This window comes from Elgaria multicarinata, chromosome 5, assembly GCF_023053635.1.
Source record: "Elgaria multicarinata webbii isolate HBS135686 ecotype San Diego chromosome 5, rElgMul1.1.pri, whole genome shotgun sequence".
NCBI lineage: Eukaryota > Metazoa > Chordata > Lepidosauria > Squamata > Anguidae > Elgaria > Elgaria multicarinata.
The window spans coordinates 1,711,541-1,728,083 of record NC_086175.1 but is presented as its reverse complement, the minus strand read 5'-3'; the positions used below and the strand labels follow the sequence as shown (position 1 = coordinate 1,728,083).

Below are 16,543 nucleotides of genomic sequence, written 5' to 3'. Positions count from 1 at the left end.
CAGCCAGTAAGTCCGTTGATGACCGTTGCACTGAGGTGCCTGAATATTCCAGAGCGGCTAATAGGGCTCAGATACCCCTAACGCCTGGACGGTCACTGGCGAGTTCCGCGGCCAGGAAAATCTCCAAAAAAAAAAAAAAAAAAAAAGGCCCGGGCTCCCAAATCTTCGATGATCGACAAAACGGCAGCCAGTAAGTCCGTTGATGACCGTTGCACTGAGCTGCCTGAATATTCCAGAGCGGCTAATAGGGCTCAGATACCCCTAACGCCTGGACGGTCACTGGCGAGTTCCGCGGCCAGGAAAATCTCCAAAAAAGGCCCGAACTCCCAAATCTTCTTCGGAAATGGAGCGGCGGAACCGGCTAGGAGTCACTCTACTCCTCCTGCCATACCGACCGCTTCGATACCGAGGCCTCCCTCGGTATCGAGATTCCAGCCACTACCGATGGCTACGGTACCGACGCACCCTCCCAGTCTATCGGAGGGCGAGTTGCGGGATTCGGCTTCAGCGGCCTCTTTCTGAGAGCCTACCAGGCCGTGAGAGGTTCAGGGACTAATCCCTGTACCGCCTTCGGAATGGGATCGATATCGCCCACTTCCAGGGTGACCACCAGTACCCTCAAGAAGAGTATTATGCGCACCCTTCGCTTACATCGAGGGTGTGTCATCTACCGCTGCCTCCACCGCCCGCCCACTAATGTCCACGGTGTCGACACCTCGACACCGTACGCAGCCATCGGCATCGACTGCCGCGGTTACCACGATACCGACGGAGCATGTGTCATCTACCGCTGCCTCCACCGCCCGCCCACCAATGTCCACGGTGTCGACGCCTCGACACCGTACACAGCCATCGGCATCGACTGCCGCGGTTACCACGATACCGACGGAGCATGTATGCCTCCAGGTGGTTACAGTATCCTCAATGACCCTTCTTCCCCTTCCGACGATATGGTCAGATCTTCTGACCATATGCTTAGAATGGCTCAGGCATTAGGACTGGTGATCCAGCACCACATGCTTTAAAGCAAATGGCTCAATTATTCTGGAAAACACTGGCTATGTCTCAAGCCACATCGTAAAGGCTAGAGACCCTCTATCGAGTCTAACAAGAAAATGTACAGTTTCTGGTCCAACATCCCAAACCTAATTCGATCGTAGGGAGTCGGCTCAAGGCCGCTCACAGAAGGCACATTCTGCACCCGTGGACAGAGAGGGCAGAAAGTTGGACCTTACGGGCCGGAGGATTTACTCCTCTGCTTCTTTGGGCATCAGCCTACGAGGCTACCATGGCACGATACCAGCTCTTCCTCTGGGAGAAAATAGGATCACTAGGTGAACATCTCCCAGAGGACAAAGAAGAGCGGGCACGAGTCTTCCAAAGTGAAGCTTCAGCCATAGCCAGGCAACAAGTGTCGACAGCGCGACACCAAGTTGACTGCCATTCCAAGTCGATGATGGGACCCGTGTCCTTGAGGAGACATGCTTGGCTCCGCTCCGCTAATCTGGCTCATGACACCAAAGCCAGGATTGAGAACATGCCTTACGATGGCGAGGGCTTGTTTAATAGCAAGACGGACAAGACCTTGGACTCTATATACAAGGCTTGCACAACAGCCAAGAAAATAAGTTTTTCTGCTCAGCCTGCCCAATACAAGCTGAGACGGTGAACAAGACCGCCTGCTTAACAACAACAGCAGCGGCCCTACTATCAAAGCCAACAGAGGCAGCAACAACAACAACTCCAGAGTAAGCGGCCATATCAGTCTACATTTCAATAAGACAAGCGTCAGCCTGACTTCACCAAGAAGCAGCGACTTTGACTTCTTTGTCCCACGTCCACCTCCCTTTGCGAACCGCCTAGCACCCCATTACCATCAATGGGAGTCAATGACATCAGACTCCTGCGTGCTCACTATCATCAACTCGGGGTATGCGATCGAGCTCGATGTCCTTCCTCCTTCTTCGGGGGTGAAAGTAACGGCGCCATCCCTTCCTCTGCTTCCGGAGGTACAGACCTCTGCTATCGAAGAGAGCCATCTCTCCCGTACCCGCAGAGGAACTCGACCAGGGTTTTTTCTCGCGCTACTTCACGGTCCCGAAGAAATATGAGGTCTTCGGTCGATCATGGACTTAAAGCAGTTAAACAAATTCATCATTCCAAGGAAGTTCCGTATGACAACGGTTACTTTTATTCTGCAGCTCCTACACTTGGACGATTGGCTTCTGGTAGCGGACAGCAGTTGCACACTCCAGAAGGACATTTCAACCACCCTCAACCTGTTGGACTTGTTGGGTTTGTGGGTCAACGAGGAGAAATCCATCTTGACCCCACATCAGAAGCTCGACTTTATAGGGGTAACTCTGTCGTCTCGAGATGGGAGAGCATACTTACCGTCGACCAGAGCAAACACCTTACAGCAGTTAGCCATCGATACCGAGAGCCGCCGAAAAGTTTCGGCATGGACAATTCAGAGACTATTAGGCTTGATGCAGTCATCAGGTTTGCAAGACTCAGAATGAGAATATTGCAAGCCTGGGTTTTAAGAACTTTCGATCTTCGAAACACTCCTTCGGTACGATCACGACGGATGCATCGTTGATCGGATGGGGAGCACACTGCGACTCCCTCACAACTCAGGGCCGTTGGCCTCCTTCCCAGAGGGAACATCATATCTACCACCTAGAACTGCTAGCGGTGGAGAATGCAATAAGAACTTTTTCACAATTGATCGAGGGCTGAATCGTCCTGATCGCAACAGACAACACCACAGTAGTGGCGTACATCAACAGACAAGGTGGGACAAGGTCTCATTCTCTGAATCGATCGGCACTCAGGATTTGGAACTGGTGCATAAAGAGAAATACTCACCTGACGGCGACCCATGTAGCGGGCAATGAAAACATCATCGTGGACGCCCTCAGCAGGTCTTTCCACATCGGCCACGAATGGGAGCTCGATACCGAAGTAAGAGACGTTCTCTTTCGGTACTGGAGCCTCCCTGCTGTCGATGTCTTCGCTACCGAAGAAAACGCAGCTTGTTCCAGGTTCTGCAGCAGAGCAGGAAGAGGAAAGCACTCGCTAGGAGATGCTTTCACCAGAACCTGGAAAGGAAATCTTCTTTACATCTTTCCTCTGTTTCCACTGTTGACGAAGGTGCTGGCCAAAATCCAGTCGGACAGGTCGGACTGCATCCTTATCACACCATGGTGGCCTCGACAGACGTGGTTTCTCCACGCCCTTCGACTGTCGGACGGGAATTACATCAGACTCCCGCCGATACCGACACTGTTGTCTCGACACCAGGGCAGGGTTCGACACGCAATCCCGTCGACCCTCAAGATGACGGCATGGAGGATATCATCCACTCCTCCTCTCGTATCAAAGATTTAACTGTAGACCATATATTTTTGGCATCACTAAAGCCTTCAACAAGAAAATCTTATGCGGCAAAGTGGCAAAGATTTCAAACTTTTGACTTGGAAAACGATCAAGCACCTGAATCTTGCCCTTTAGCGTTAATCCTCAAATACCTACTGACACTTTATCAGCAGGGACTCGAACTCACTTCCATCAGAGTTCACTTAGCAGCTATTACGTCTTTCATCGAGGCATGATTGGTTTTACACCTTTTGTGCATCCAACATCGAGGAAATTTTTAAAAGGGCTTAAAAATATGATACCGACAGTAAAGAGTATCGTTCCACCATGGAGCCTATCAGTGGTGTTACAGGCATTGACAAAGAAGCCCTTCGAGCCCATGGCCTTATCTGACCTTAGGCTTCTAACATTCAATACTGTCTTTTAGTAGCCATCACTTCTGCTAGACATGCAAGTGAGCTTAGAGCTCTCAAGATAGTTGCTCCTTACACTATCTTTCACAAAGATAAGGTTGTGTTACGCACAGACCCTGCCTTCTTGCCTAAGGTAGTGTCAACCTTTCATCTGTCCCAATATATCACTCTACCAGTTTTCTTTCCGAATCCTACATCACCTGTAGAGTCTGCTTTACATACACTTGATGTAAGGAGAGCTCTTGCCTTTTACAAGGCTAGGACAGGGAATTTTAGAAAAACAAAGCAATTGTTTATTTGTTATGGGGAGCCTTATAAGGGACTCCCTGTTTCATGCCGGCGTTTGTCACGCTGGATTGTAGAGACAATTGAACTTGCCTACTCTATCTCTAAACTAGAACTGGTGAAACCTGTGACAGCTCATTCTACCAGAGCCGTCACAACATCTGTGGTTTTCGGCAGAGGTGTTCCTTTGACAGAAGTCTGTAGAGCTGCAACGTGGTCCACTCCATCCACGTTTGTTAGGCACTACAGTTTGGGCACCCGTGCGAGGCAGGACTGCTCATTTGAAGGACAGTGCTCTCGGAGATCTTCAGATGATGCACCAACCCACCTCCAAATATATGTCAGCTTGCTACTCGCCCATATGTGTGATGCATAGAGACCACGAAGAAGAAATGCAGGTTGCTTACCTGTAACTGTAGTTCTTCGAGTGGTCATCTATGCATTCACACAACCCACCCACCATCCCCACTTGGTGGTGTGAGACTTATAAATGACACAGTTATATGTGGAATGTACTTGTATTTTATTTACACTCATGTTTATGGGGGCACAATGTCGGACTCCTGTAAACTGAGGTAAGGGCGGGAACCCCATGGACATGCACGGTAGCATGGGGGAGGGGTTCCCGCCAAAAACGTTCCACTCAGCTATAGAAGGTTCCGGTCTGGTCTCTGCGCAGGCGCAAAGCCCATATGTGTGAATGCATAGATGACCACTCGAAGAACTACAGTTACAGGTAAGCAACCTGCATTTTTAACTCTGTATTTTAATTTTATATCAATTTTGCTGCGTGGTTTTTTATCCTGGTTGTGCTTTTTATACTGTATTTTGTATTTTTACTTTTAACCAGTTGGTTGTTTTATTATGGTTTTAATTTTTGTGAACCGCGCAGAGAGCTTCGGCTATTGGGCAGTATTAAAATGTAATAAATAAATAAATAATACATGACATATTGTTTCACTTACAGTGTTTAACTTCAGAAGTCAGATATTTCCCCCATGAGTCCCTTTTACATAAGAAGTAGCCTTTAACTCAGAGTTTGATAGATGATCGTGATTTGGGCCTTAGCTAGACCGAATGTTTATCCCGGGATCGTCCCTGTTCATGTAAATGTCACAAAGGATATCCTGGGAGCAGGCAGGAATGACCACGGGGTGATCCCGGGATAAACCTTAGGTCTAGCTAAGGCCTGAGTTTCAAGAGAGCATCAGTGTAGGCTTTAAAAAGTTCTATTCAGGTCAGGTATTTTTGAAAATCCAACTTATTTTTTTAACATAATTTTAATATTTGAAAAATCATTGCCCTGGTCTTTATTGCACCATATTTAGCCCCCTAAATATTGGCTCGTGATTTGGAACTGAAATGCCTGGAAATCAGTATAATCTGGCTGGAAAATGCAGCCGCTGTGAGTTGGTAGTTGAACCGTACTTGACATAGTCAAAGTTTCTTTCATTTGTATACTAACAGATAAACAAATTGTTTTTATTTAACTTGTATTTTGGTATCCAGACTCCAGCAGGTACAGAAGATTCTTGGAAGATCACCTATCCAGGGCACATCATGCAGTTCTTCTGTCTCGTGTATCACAGATACTCAAAGGATCCCCTTTGGTACAACTCTGACTTCCTCCAGGCTCTGGCCTTGGTCACCTTTCCCTCTGTGATACCCCAGGTATGAATTACCAACATTCTGTGCTATTCACAATACCTGCAAAAGGGCTGTCAGGCATAAAGCACCACTTTGACACTGTTTATTGTCCTGGATAAATCTCTACCTATAAAGTGGAAACTATGTGTGTGTCACGTATGTCCTGAAATATTGACCCACTTCCACGTATGGTACTGGCTTAATGCTGTTCACCCAGACAAGTCTTCATGTAGATGGATCAGAAAATATCTAAAAACATGAATTTTGGGGTTTTAAGTATTTTTAAAGAATTTAATAAAAACCTAGGTTTATGCCTACAACTCCCAGCATGCCTTGGGTGGGAGGCCAGACTTACTGGCCTTTGGCAGCCATTGTGATTCCTAAAATCAGCCAACTCAATTCCACATAAAAGGAAAAAACCGCCATAAATGCACTGTATCCATGTGTGGTTTTAAAATCATAACCAGATACAAGAGCATGTCTTTGAGAGGCTGAACTCTGGACATGCTCAAAGGTACCCTGTCCTGATATTGTTTTGCCCCCTAGAAACTGAGGGAAGCACACTTGCAGCCTTCACCCTTAAGAGGGAGGAAAGGGAAGCACTCTGTGCATGCCCCCAAACAAGCTTGACAGAGGGGGGCAAGTGCCCATCCCAGCCCTTTAGTACAGGCTCCTGATGGAGCACTTCACGAGTGAGAAGTGCAGGCCGAGGCAGTCCCAGCAGGACTTGGCCAGAGTTGTGGGCATCCACTAAGAGCTGAAGACATGGGCACCTGAGGGCTGCCAAAGGCATGCTGGGAGGTGTAATACTGGCATGTCACTATCTCTCAATCCTAACTCAGCCCCCACTCTCCTGACCTCTCACTAACTGTCTTTGACGTTCCCCAACTGCCACTAACCCCGCCCACCTTTCCATTCTAGGTTCAGCTATCCGTCATTCCTCCATTCACTCTTCTGTTTCAATGGTATAGTCAGGTTTTTACAGAAAAATCATAAACTTTATTCACTAATTCTTGCATCCCTCTTGGAATGTTGTGGTTTAGTTATCACAGAAAAATAATGAAGCATACAAAATCTCATCAAGTTAAAAGGACTTGGATTATTTTTTTAAAAAAAATTCACTTGACACTAGGCAAGTAGTCACTAGGCAAGCCTGCCTGAGAAAAAGAAATCCATAAGCAGGGTGCCACAGCTAAGATGGCCTGCTTTCCAGTTGTCTTCCACTACATTACTGAGGGACCTAGGCTTATGCCTACAACTCCCAGCATGCCTTGGGTGGGAGAGAAGATTTATCAGGCTTTGGCAGCCATCATCTGGAAGTGGTTCGCCATCCTGTGCCTGAAGGGAGAGTGCCTGGGCTGGCTGCCTCAATCACTGGGCTCCATTGGAAGCAGAAGGGAAGGATGTCGCAGCTCTGGGCCTGTCGCTGATGGCAATGACCAAGCTACCCATGTGTCAGCTGGCCTGCTCCCTAACGGGGAGAGAGAGAGAGGAAAGAAATGTATTTAATTCGTTTAAAGTTACCTCGCAGGCCTAGCACTGGCCTACCTTGCAGGGTTGTCATGAGGGTGAGAGAGGAATTTTTTAAAAAAACTCATTTAAAGGTTAACTCACAGGCCTAGCGCCGGTCTACTACTTTAAGACAATTACCTCACAGACAAATATCTTAAGGGGGGGCCAAGCAACGCTGGGTAGAAACTTGAAATTTGGCATGCTGATAGGTCTGGCTGTACAATGTACCAGAAAAATCTAAAAACATGAAATTTTGGATTTTAAATATTTTTTAAGAATTTAATGAAAAAAATGAGGCTTATGCCTACAACTCCCAGCATGCTTTGGGTGGAAGTACCAAGAGTCTTCTCTTGCCACCAAAGTATGACTCATGGTCATGACCAGTACAAATTGCTATCATTCCTTTAGGACATTCCATAAATAAAATTTATTCAGCAGGAGATATTGAAAAATGCTTTATCGTCTATGTGGCTCCATAGCAGTGGCATAATGCCACCAGCCCAATAAGGCGGTGGGTTGACCATTTAACTAAAAAAATAAAAATACGAAAGTGCCATAGTGTGTCTTCAGAGCACAGGTATCTCAGATCCACCTCCCTACTATATGTTATTCAGGTATCTGGGCAAGGCTGAAAACGTATTTTGAAAACATATTTTTAGGGTTGCATGTTTTTTAGCTGGTAGAAAGGGTGTTGTGTGTCCTGTTTGTTTTTGAAGTTTAGAAGGCTGTTCCGGCCAAGGCTCGATGGGAGGTTTAGGCATTACAGGTAAAACAAAAAATGTGGTTTATTATGAAGCTCTAATTTAAAATACAGTTGTTATTAACACACGTTTCCATTTATTCTAACAAAACAATTTACTAACTCAATCAAACTTAAAAACCAACCAACCTATAGATGAATAAGTTGCAGAGAAATTTATTTATCAAATAAATGTTATAAACATTTTTCACAGACCAGAGCAATGCCAGGCATATCAGCTAGTAGATATATAAAAGATAATACTAACTTCTCAAATTGAAACAAGTCAAGGCCTATTTCATGACCCTCTCAGAAAATGGCAGCTGTCATTTCCCTCAGCTGATGCTAACCTTCATTTATTTTTTTATTTACAATATTTAGATACTGCTCCCAATTCAAAATTTTGGAGCAGTGTATATATCTGACCTATAGCCAGAAGGCTGAGACGGTTGTGTGCATATTGACTCCATACCCTGTAGTCTGCCGAGATTGATGTTTGGTTTGCTGCCAGGAGAGGTTTGCTTTGGCCTGTCATGGTACAGCTGGAAGTTCTTCTTCGTGGTCTCTATGCATCACACATATGGGCTTTGCGCCTGCGCAGAGACCAGACCGGAACCTTCTATAGCTGAGTGGAACGTTTTTGGCGGGAACCCCTCCCCCACGCTACCGCGCACGTCCATGGGGTTCCCGCCCTTACCTCAGTTCTTCGTCGTCCGCCATTGTGCTTAGACCATAGAACCAAACCTCTTAGCGTTTTCTCTTTAAAATCCTTTTTTACTTCAAATCTTTCCTCTTTTCGCTTATTTCTCACTTCTTAACATCTTTTCTTCTATTCTAGCTAAAAAAAAAAAATTTTTTTTTAGTAGTTAGATTTTCCTCAGCGATTTCGATCGCGGCGCTTAGCCGTATGCCAGTTAAGGCCCCATTTCACAAGTGTGTGAAATGTGGAGCTAAGCTCCCTCCAACTGACGGGCACTCCCTGTGCGTCCTGTGCCTAGGTGAAGGCCATAAAGTTGAGTCTTGGCTGAATCTTCGAGGATGCACAAAACGGCAGCCAGTAAGTCTGTTGATGACCGTTGCACTGAGGTGCCTGGACATTCCAGAGCGGCTAATAGGGCTCAGATACCCCTAACGCCTGGACAAACGGCAGCCAGTAAGTCCGTTGATGACCGTTGCACTGAGGTGCCTGGACATTCCAGAGCGGCTAATAGGGCTCAGATACCCCTAACGCCTGGACAAACGGCAGCCAGTAAGTCCGTTGATGACCGTTGCACTGAGGTGCCTGAACATTCCAGAGCGGCTAATAGGGCTCAGATACCCCTAACGCCTGGACAAACGGCAGCCAGTAAGTCCGTTGATGACCGTTGCACTGAGGTGCCTGAACATTCCAGAGCGGCTAATAGGGCTCAGATACCCCTAATGCCTGGACGGTCACTGGTGAGTTCCGCGGCCAGGAAAATCTCCAAGAAGGCCCGGACTCCCAAATCTTCGAGGATGGACAAAACGGCAGCCAGTAAGTCCGTTGATGACAGTTGCGCTGAGGTGCCTGAACATTCCAGAGCAGCTAATAGGGCTCAGATACCCCTAACGCCTGGACGGTCACTGGCGAGTTCCGCGGCCAGGAAAATCTCCAAAAAGGCCCGGACTCCCAAATCTTCTTTTGAAATGGAGAAAAAGAAGAAGAAGAATAAGAAGAAAGACGCGGAAAAACCCTCGTTAGGGTCATCCCGCACGGCGGAACTGGCTAGGAGTCACTCTACTCCTCCTGCCATACCGACCGCTTCGATACCGAGGCCTCCCTCGATATCGAGATCCCAGTCGGTACCGATGGCTACGGTACTGACACACCCTCCCAGTCTATCGGAGGGCGAGTTGCGGGATTCGGTTTCAGCGGCCTCTTTCCGGGAGCCTGCCAGGCCGCAAGAAGTTCAGGGACTAATCCCTTTACCGCCTTAGTCAAGGCACACTCCAAGGCGTCAATGGGAAGGAGATTCTCAATACTCTTATCCCCAATCAGTATGTGGCGATTATGAATGGGATTGATATCGCCCACAACGATACTTCCAGGGTGACCACCAGTACCCTCAAGAAGAATATTATGCGCATCCTCCGCCTACATCGAGAGTGTGTCATCTACCGCTGCCTCCACCGCCCGCCCACCAAATGTCCACGGTGTCGACGCCTCGACACCATACGTAGCCATCGGCATCGGCCGCCACGGTTACCACGGTACCGACGGAGCATGTAGATCTCCAGGTGGTTACAGTATCCTTGCCTGAGGATAATTACCCATCGGATTCTGAGTCGGGGGTGTCGGCTACTCCATCGATGCCTTCACCAGAAGATGAGGTTCATGACAAGGACCCTTCTTCCCCTTCCGACGATATGGTCAGATTTTCTGACCATATGCTTAGAATGGCTCAGGCATTAGGACTGGGGATCCAGCAAACGGATGAATCGGTCGTCGATCCAATCTACGACGTTTTTCCAGTCCACAACCAATGACTTGCCATCCCTATTCCACATGCTTTAAAACAAACGGCTCAATTATCTTGGAAAACATCGGCTATGACTCAAGCCACATCGAAAAGGCTAGAGACCCTCTATCGAGTCCAAGAGGAAGATGTACAGTTTCTGGTCCAACATCCCAAACCTAATTCGATCATAGTGGAGTCGGCTCAAGGCCACTCACAGAAGGCACATTCTGCACCCGTGGACAGAGAGGGCAGAAAGTTGGACCATACGGGCAGGAGGATTTACTCCTCTGCCTCTTTGGGCATCAGGGCATCAGCCTACGAGGCTACCATGGCACGATACCAGCTCTTCCTCTGGGAGAAAATAGGATCACTATGTGAACATCTCCCAGAGGACAAAAAAGAGCTGGCACGAGTTTTCCAGAGTGAAGCTTCAGCCATAGCCAGGCAACAATTGTCGACAGCGAAAGGTCAGCAGAGGCAGCAGCAACAACAGCTCCAAAGCAAACGTCAGCCCGACTTCTCTAAGAAGCAGCGGGTTTGACTTCTTTATCCCAGATCCACCTCCCTTTGCGAACCGCCTAGCACCACATTACCATCAATGGGAGTCAATAACATCGGACTCCTGGGTGCTCACTATCATCAACTCGGGGTATGCCATTGAGCTCGATGTCCTTCCTCCTTCTTCGGGGGTGAAAGTAACGGCGCCATCCCCTCCTCTGCTTCTCGAGGTACAGACCCTCCTAGCGAAAGGAGCCATCTCTCCAGTACCCGCAGAGGAACTCAACCAGGGGTTTTTCTCCCGATACTTCACGGTCCCGAAAAAAGATCTGGTAGCGGACATTTCAACCACCCTCAACCTGTTGGTCTCGTTGGGTCTGTGGGTCAACGAGGAGAAATCCATCTTGACCCCACAGCAGAAGCTGGACTTCATAGGGGTAACCCTATCGTCTCGGGACGGGAGAGCATACCTGCCCTCGACCAGAGCAAGCACCCTTCAAGAGTTAGCCATCGCTACCGAGAGCTGCCGAAAGGTCTCGGCATGGACAATTCAGAAGCTATTAGGCTTGATGGCAGCTACAACTGCAGTCATCAGGTTTGCAAGACTCAGAATGAGAATATTGCAGGCCTGGTTTTTAAGAACTTTCGATCTTCGACATGATGCCCGGCGAACTTACCTGTCGATCCCGACGCAAGTAAGGGCATCTCTGAAATGGTGGTTTTCGATGTCGATGCTCCTAGAAGGAGTTCCCTTCCAGCAAGAAACTCCTTCGGTAACGATCATGACGGATGCATCGTTGATCGGATGGGGAGCACACTGTGACTCCCTCACAGCTCAGGGCCGTTGGCCTCCTTCCCAGAGGGAACATCATATCAACCACCTAGAACTGCTAGCGGTGGAGAATGCAATAAAAACTTTTTCACAAATGATCGAGGGCCGAAACGTCCTGATCGCGACGGACAACACCACGGTAGTGGCGTACATCAACAGACAAGGTGGGACAAGGTCTCATCCTCTGAATTGATCGGCACTCAGGATTTGGAACTGGTGCATAAAGAGAAATACTCACCTGACGGCGATCCATGTAGCGGGCAAGGAAAACATCATCGCGGACGCCCTCAGCAGGTCTTTCCACGTTGACCACGAATGGGAGCTCGATACCGAAGTAAGAGATGTTCTCTTTCAGTACTGGAGCCTCCCTGCTGTCGAAGTCTTCGCTACCGAAGAAAACGCAGCTTGTTCCAGGTTCTGCAGCAGAGCAGGAAGAGGAAAGCACTCGCTAGGAGATGCTTTCACCAGAACCTGGAAAGGAAATTTTCTTTACATCTTTCCTCTGTTTCCACTGTTGACGAAGGTGCTGGCCAAAATCCAGTCGGACAGGTCAGACTGCATCCTTATCACACCGTGGTGGCCTCAACAGACGTGGTTCTTCCACGCCCTTCGACTGTCGGACGGGAATTACATCAGACTCCCGCCGATACCGATACTGTTGTCTCGACACCAGGGCAGGGTTCGACATGCAAACCTATCGACCCTCAAGGTGACGGCATGGAGAATATCATCCATTCCTCCTCTCGTACCAAGGATTTAACTGTAGACCATATATTGTTGGCATCACTAAAGCCTTCAACGAGAAAATCTTACGCGGCAAAGTGGCAGAGATTTCAAACTTTTGCCTTGGAAAACGATCAAGCACCTGAATCTTGCCCTTTGTCATTGATTCTCAAATACCTATTGGCACTTTATCAGCAGGGACTCGAACTCACTTCCATCAGAGTTCACTTAGCGGCTATTACGTCTTTTCATCGAGGCATGGATGGTTTTACACCTTTTGTGCATCCAACATCGAGGAAATTTTTGAAGGGGCTTAAAAATACGATACCGACAGTAAAGAGTATCGTTCCACCATGGAGCCTATCAGTGGTGTTACAGGCATTGACAAAGAAGCCCTTCGAGCCCATGGCCTTATCTGACCTTAGGCTTCTAACATTCAAGACTGTCTTTTTAGTAGCCATCACTTCTGCTAGACATGCAAGTGAGCTTAGAGCTCTCAGGATAGATACTCCTTACACTATCTTTCACAAAGATAAGGTTGTGTTACGCACACACCCTGCCTTCTTGCCTAAGGTAGTGTCAACCTTTCATCTGTCCCAATATATCACTCTACCAGCTTTCTTTCCGAATCCAACAACACCTGTTGAGTTTTCTTTACATACACTTGATGTAAGGAGAGCTCTTGCCTTTTACAAGGCTAGGACAGAGAGTTTTAGGAAAACAAAGCAATTGTTTATTTGTTATGGTGAGCCTTATAAGGGACTCCCTGTTTCAAGCCAGCAACTGTCACGCTGGATTGTAGAGACAATTGAACTGGCTTACTCTATCTCTAAACTAGAGCTTGTGAAACCTGTGACAGCTCATTCTACCAGAGCCGTCGCAACATCTGTTGCCTTCAGCAGAGGTGTTCCCTTGACAGAAGTCTGTAGGGCTGCAACGTGGTCCACTCTGTCCACGTTTGTTAGGCACTACAGTTTGGACACCCGTGCTAGGCACGACTGCTCATTTCGAAGGACAGTGCTCTCGGAGATCTTCAGATAATGCACCAACCCACCTCCAAAGATATGTCAGCTTGCTACTTGCCCATATGTGTGATGCATAGAGACCATAAAGAAGAAATGCAGGTTGCTTACCTGTAACTGTAGTTCTTCGAGTGGTCATCTATGCATTCACACAACCCACCCACCATCCCCACTTGGTGGTGTGAGACTTACAAATGACACAGTTATACGTGGAATGTACTTTATTGAAATTACACTCATGTTTATGGGGGCGCAATGTCGGACTCCTGTAAACTGAGGTAAGGGCGGGAACCCCATGGACGTGCGCGGTAGCGTGGGGGAGGGGTTCCCGCCAAAAACGTTCCACTCAGCTATAGAAGGTTCCGGTCTGGTCTCTGTGCAGGCGCAAAGCCCATATGTGTGAATGCATAGATGACCACTCGAAGAACTACAGTTACAGGTAAGCAACCTGCATTTGTATGGACTGAGAGGAAACTGGGAGCCATGTTATATTGAGAAGATCATCAGAACTGAAGGATGAGGCCTATTCTGATTGCTCATGTTGAAACATTCCTGGAGTCCTTTCTTAACTCCAGGCTGTGTCACTAGCTAGGTACAGAGTGTTTTCTCCCCTCTGACTCAGAATTATTAACCTTCTAAATTTCTATGTGGGACTGTAGAATGGTTTGGAGGTAACTGGTGTAGAATGTGATAACTTACCTACTGATGGTGCAGGATGGTTGAGAATGTTGAGTTCCTGTAAGCCTCTGAGCATAAGGCACTAACTGGCATGACCTGTAAAGCCCTAAATGGCTTTGTCCATATACACCCATTAGGGATCACTTCCTCCCACCTGTTCCATCATGAGCTCTGAGATGTACCCTCTAGCCAATAATCACCATTCATACAATAAGGGCATAGAGAGGGTCATTCTCTGGTTGGTCCCAGAACTGGGCAATTCTTAACAGATACAGCCAAAGTCAAGCTTGAGCGGTTAGCCTCATCTTCAAGGCATTGGAGCAATTCAGAGTCCTTTAGCTGGTTTGTTTCTACCATGTATGTGCACTTCAGTGCTGGAGAGTGAGGAGTGAGCAGACTTCAGCTACATTTTTTAAAACAGACAAAGTTAGAAAAAGTAGCTTGTTTGGGTCTGAGAAGCCCATGCAGTGGGAGGTGTAGCACTGGGTTGCCTGACGTGGTGCCTGAGCCCGCCTCTCTTGGTGCCTGGCAGGCTGCCTGCCCCTCCTGGTTTTTTAAAAGATCCTTTTGTAATTTAAAAACCACTTTAAAAAGTCCTGGGAAGCTGGCATACTGTAAAAGTGAAGTGCCAGCTACTAATGCCATCTTCTTTGAAAGAATGCCTCTGGGCCCCACGTGGACCCCAGAGGGATTCTTAGGAAGCAGGTTTTGAAGCATGCCCAGCTGCCCAGGGGGAAAAAACATGTAAATGTATTTATATCCTGCATTTCCTCAAAGGAGTTCAAGGCAATGTACATAGTTCTACCCCCACCCCATTTTATCTTTAAAAAAATCTGTGGGATTGGCTAGGGTAAGATTGATTAGGTCTAGGTTGTATTAGGGACGCATATAGAACTGTCTGGGAATTACCGTACTCCTTCGATTCTAAGACGCCATCGATTGTAAGACACACACTAATTTCAGTTACCAACCTGCCCGGTCACTGAGGTCATCCGAGGGCCTGCTCCTGGTGGTTCCACCTAGATCCATCCTCTGATTGGAATCCACCAGGGGAAGAGCCTTCAGCGTGGTGGCGCCCCTCCTGTGGAATTACCTGCCTCTGGAGGTCAGGCAGGCTCCGACCTTGTACTCCTTTCAGCGCCTCCTGAAAACATCTTTATTCCAAGAAGCCTTTCTTTAACATGCAGCCTTGGATTTCTGATTTTTGCTTCTTTTTAAATTTTGTTTTAACTGTTTTATTCTGTTTTTATTTTCATTTTACATTGTACACCGCTCTGAAATTTTTCAATGGGGAGCGGTATATAAACATTCTAAATAAATAAATAAATAACAGAAAAAAAGCTTTGATTCTAAGAAATAATAAACGCACCCGCGATTCTAAGACGCACCCCGTTTTTAGAGATGTTTATATGGGAAAAAGTGCGTCTTAGAATCAAAGAAATACGGTATTATTATTATTGTTATTTATTCATTTCTTACTGGCCTCCCCACTTGGATATCCATTTAAGCTTGCTCTTGATGCCACATCTCTGGGTGAGATATCTGCAGGGTGAGCAGGAGAGAGGGGGTGGCTTTTCTATGGGATACTTGTGGGCCTGGAATGATGGACGCTTCTGTTTCCAGGCTTCTAATGTATAACACCTTTGTATGTACAATAACATATATTGTGTTGTTTTTATCCTTATGCTGTAAGCCACTCTGAGTAAAATAGTTGTTCATCATCATCACCATCATCATCATCCTGTATATATCCATGGAAATTGGATATATAGTTCAATATGCTAGTCAAACAGTACCTCTGCCAATTCCTGTCTTTCTGCAGGACAGCTGTCAGAATGACTTGTCACCATCTCCCAATGGCTTGGCTACTGCTTCTTGTACTGAGGGGGCTGCTGGCCTTACTCCTCCTTTGTCCCCGCATCCTGCTAGAAGACAAGTGTGGGAGTTCATTCGCCTCCTCCTGATGGAAACCTTGCTTCTTGTCGCAGCCAACAAACAGTGGCACCCTTTGGAGATTTTTCTTGAGGTCTCATCCATTTGGCAACTATAGTATCCATTACATGGTTTTGTGTTCTTCATGGGATGAGGTGGGCTTAGGGAGGAGGGGGCTTGGAGCTGAAGCCCAAGGGCGACTGTGTGCCTGCAACTAACATTATTGGGAGCGTTTCCTCTCTGATAGTCAAGAAAGACCAGTCCCTGTAATCCACAGTGTTCCTTTGCAAGGGGCTTCTAAGCAGAAGAGAAGCAGAGGGCAGGAGAAGGGTTGCACCATTCCCTGCAATCCCACTTAGTCCCTCTCCCATCATCTGGGCTACCAGGCCCAGGTTTGCAAAGGA

The 16,543-nt window shown here is 47.3% G+C and overlaps 1 protein-coding gene across 1 annotated transcript in view; it reads left to right on the top strand.

Annotated features, from left to right (window-relative positions):
* WDFY4 (WDFY family member 4) overlaps positions 1-16,543 on the top strand; it is a 213,579-nt gene that overhangs the window by 144,437 nt on the left and 52,599 nt on the right. The window contains exons 28-29 of the mRNA XM_063127391.1: positions 5,589-5,750; positions 16,030-16,233. Of these exons, the coding sequence (XP_062983461.1) occupies positions 5,589-5,750; positions 16,030-16,233 (366 nt within the window). The remainder of the gene's footprint in view (positions 1-5,588; positions 5,751-16,029; positions 16,234-16,543) is intronic.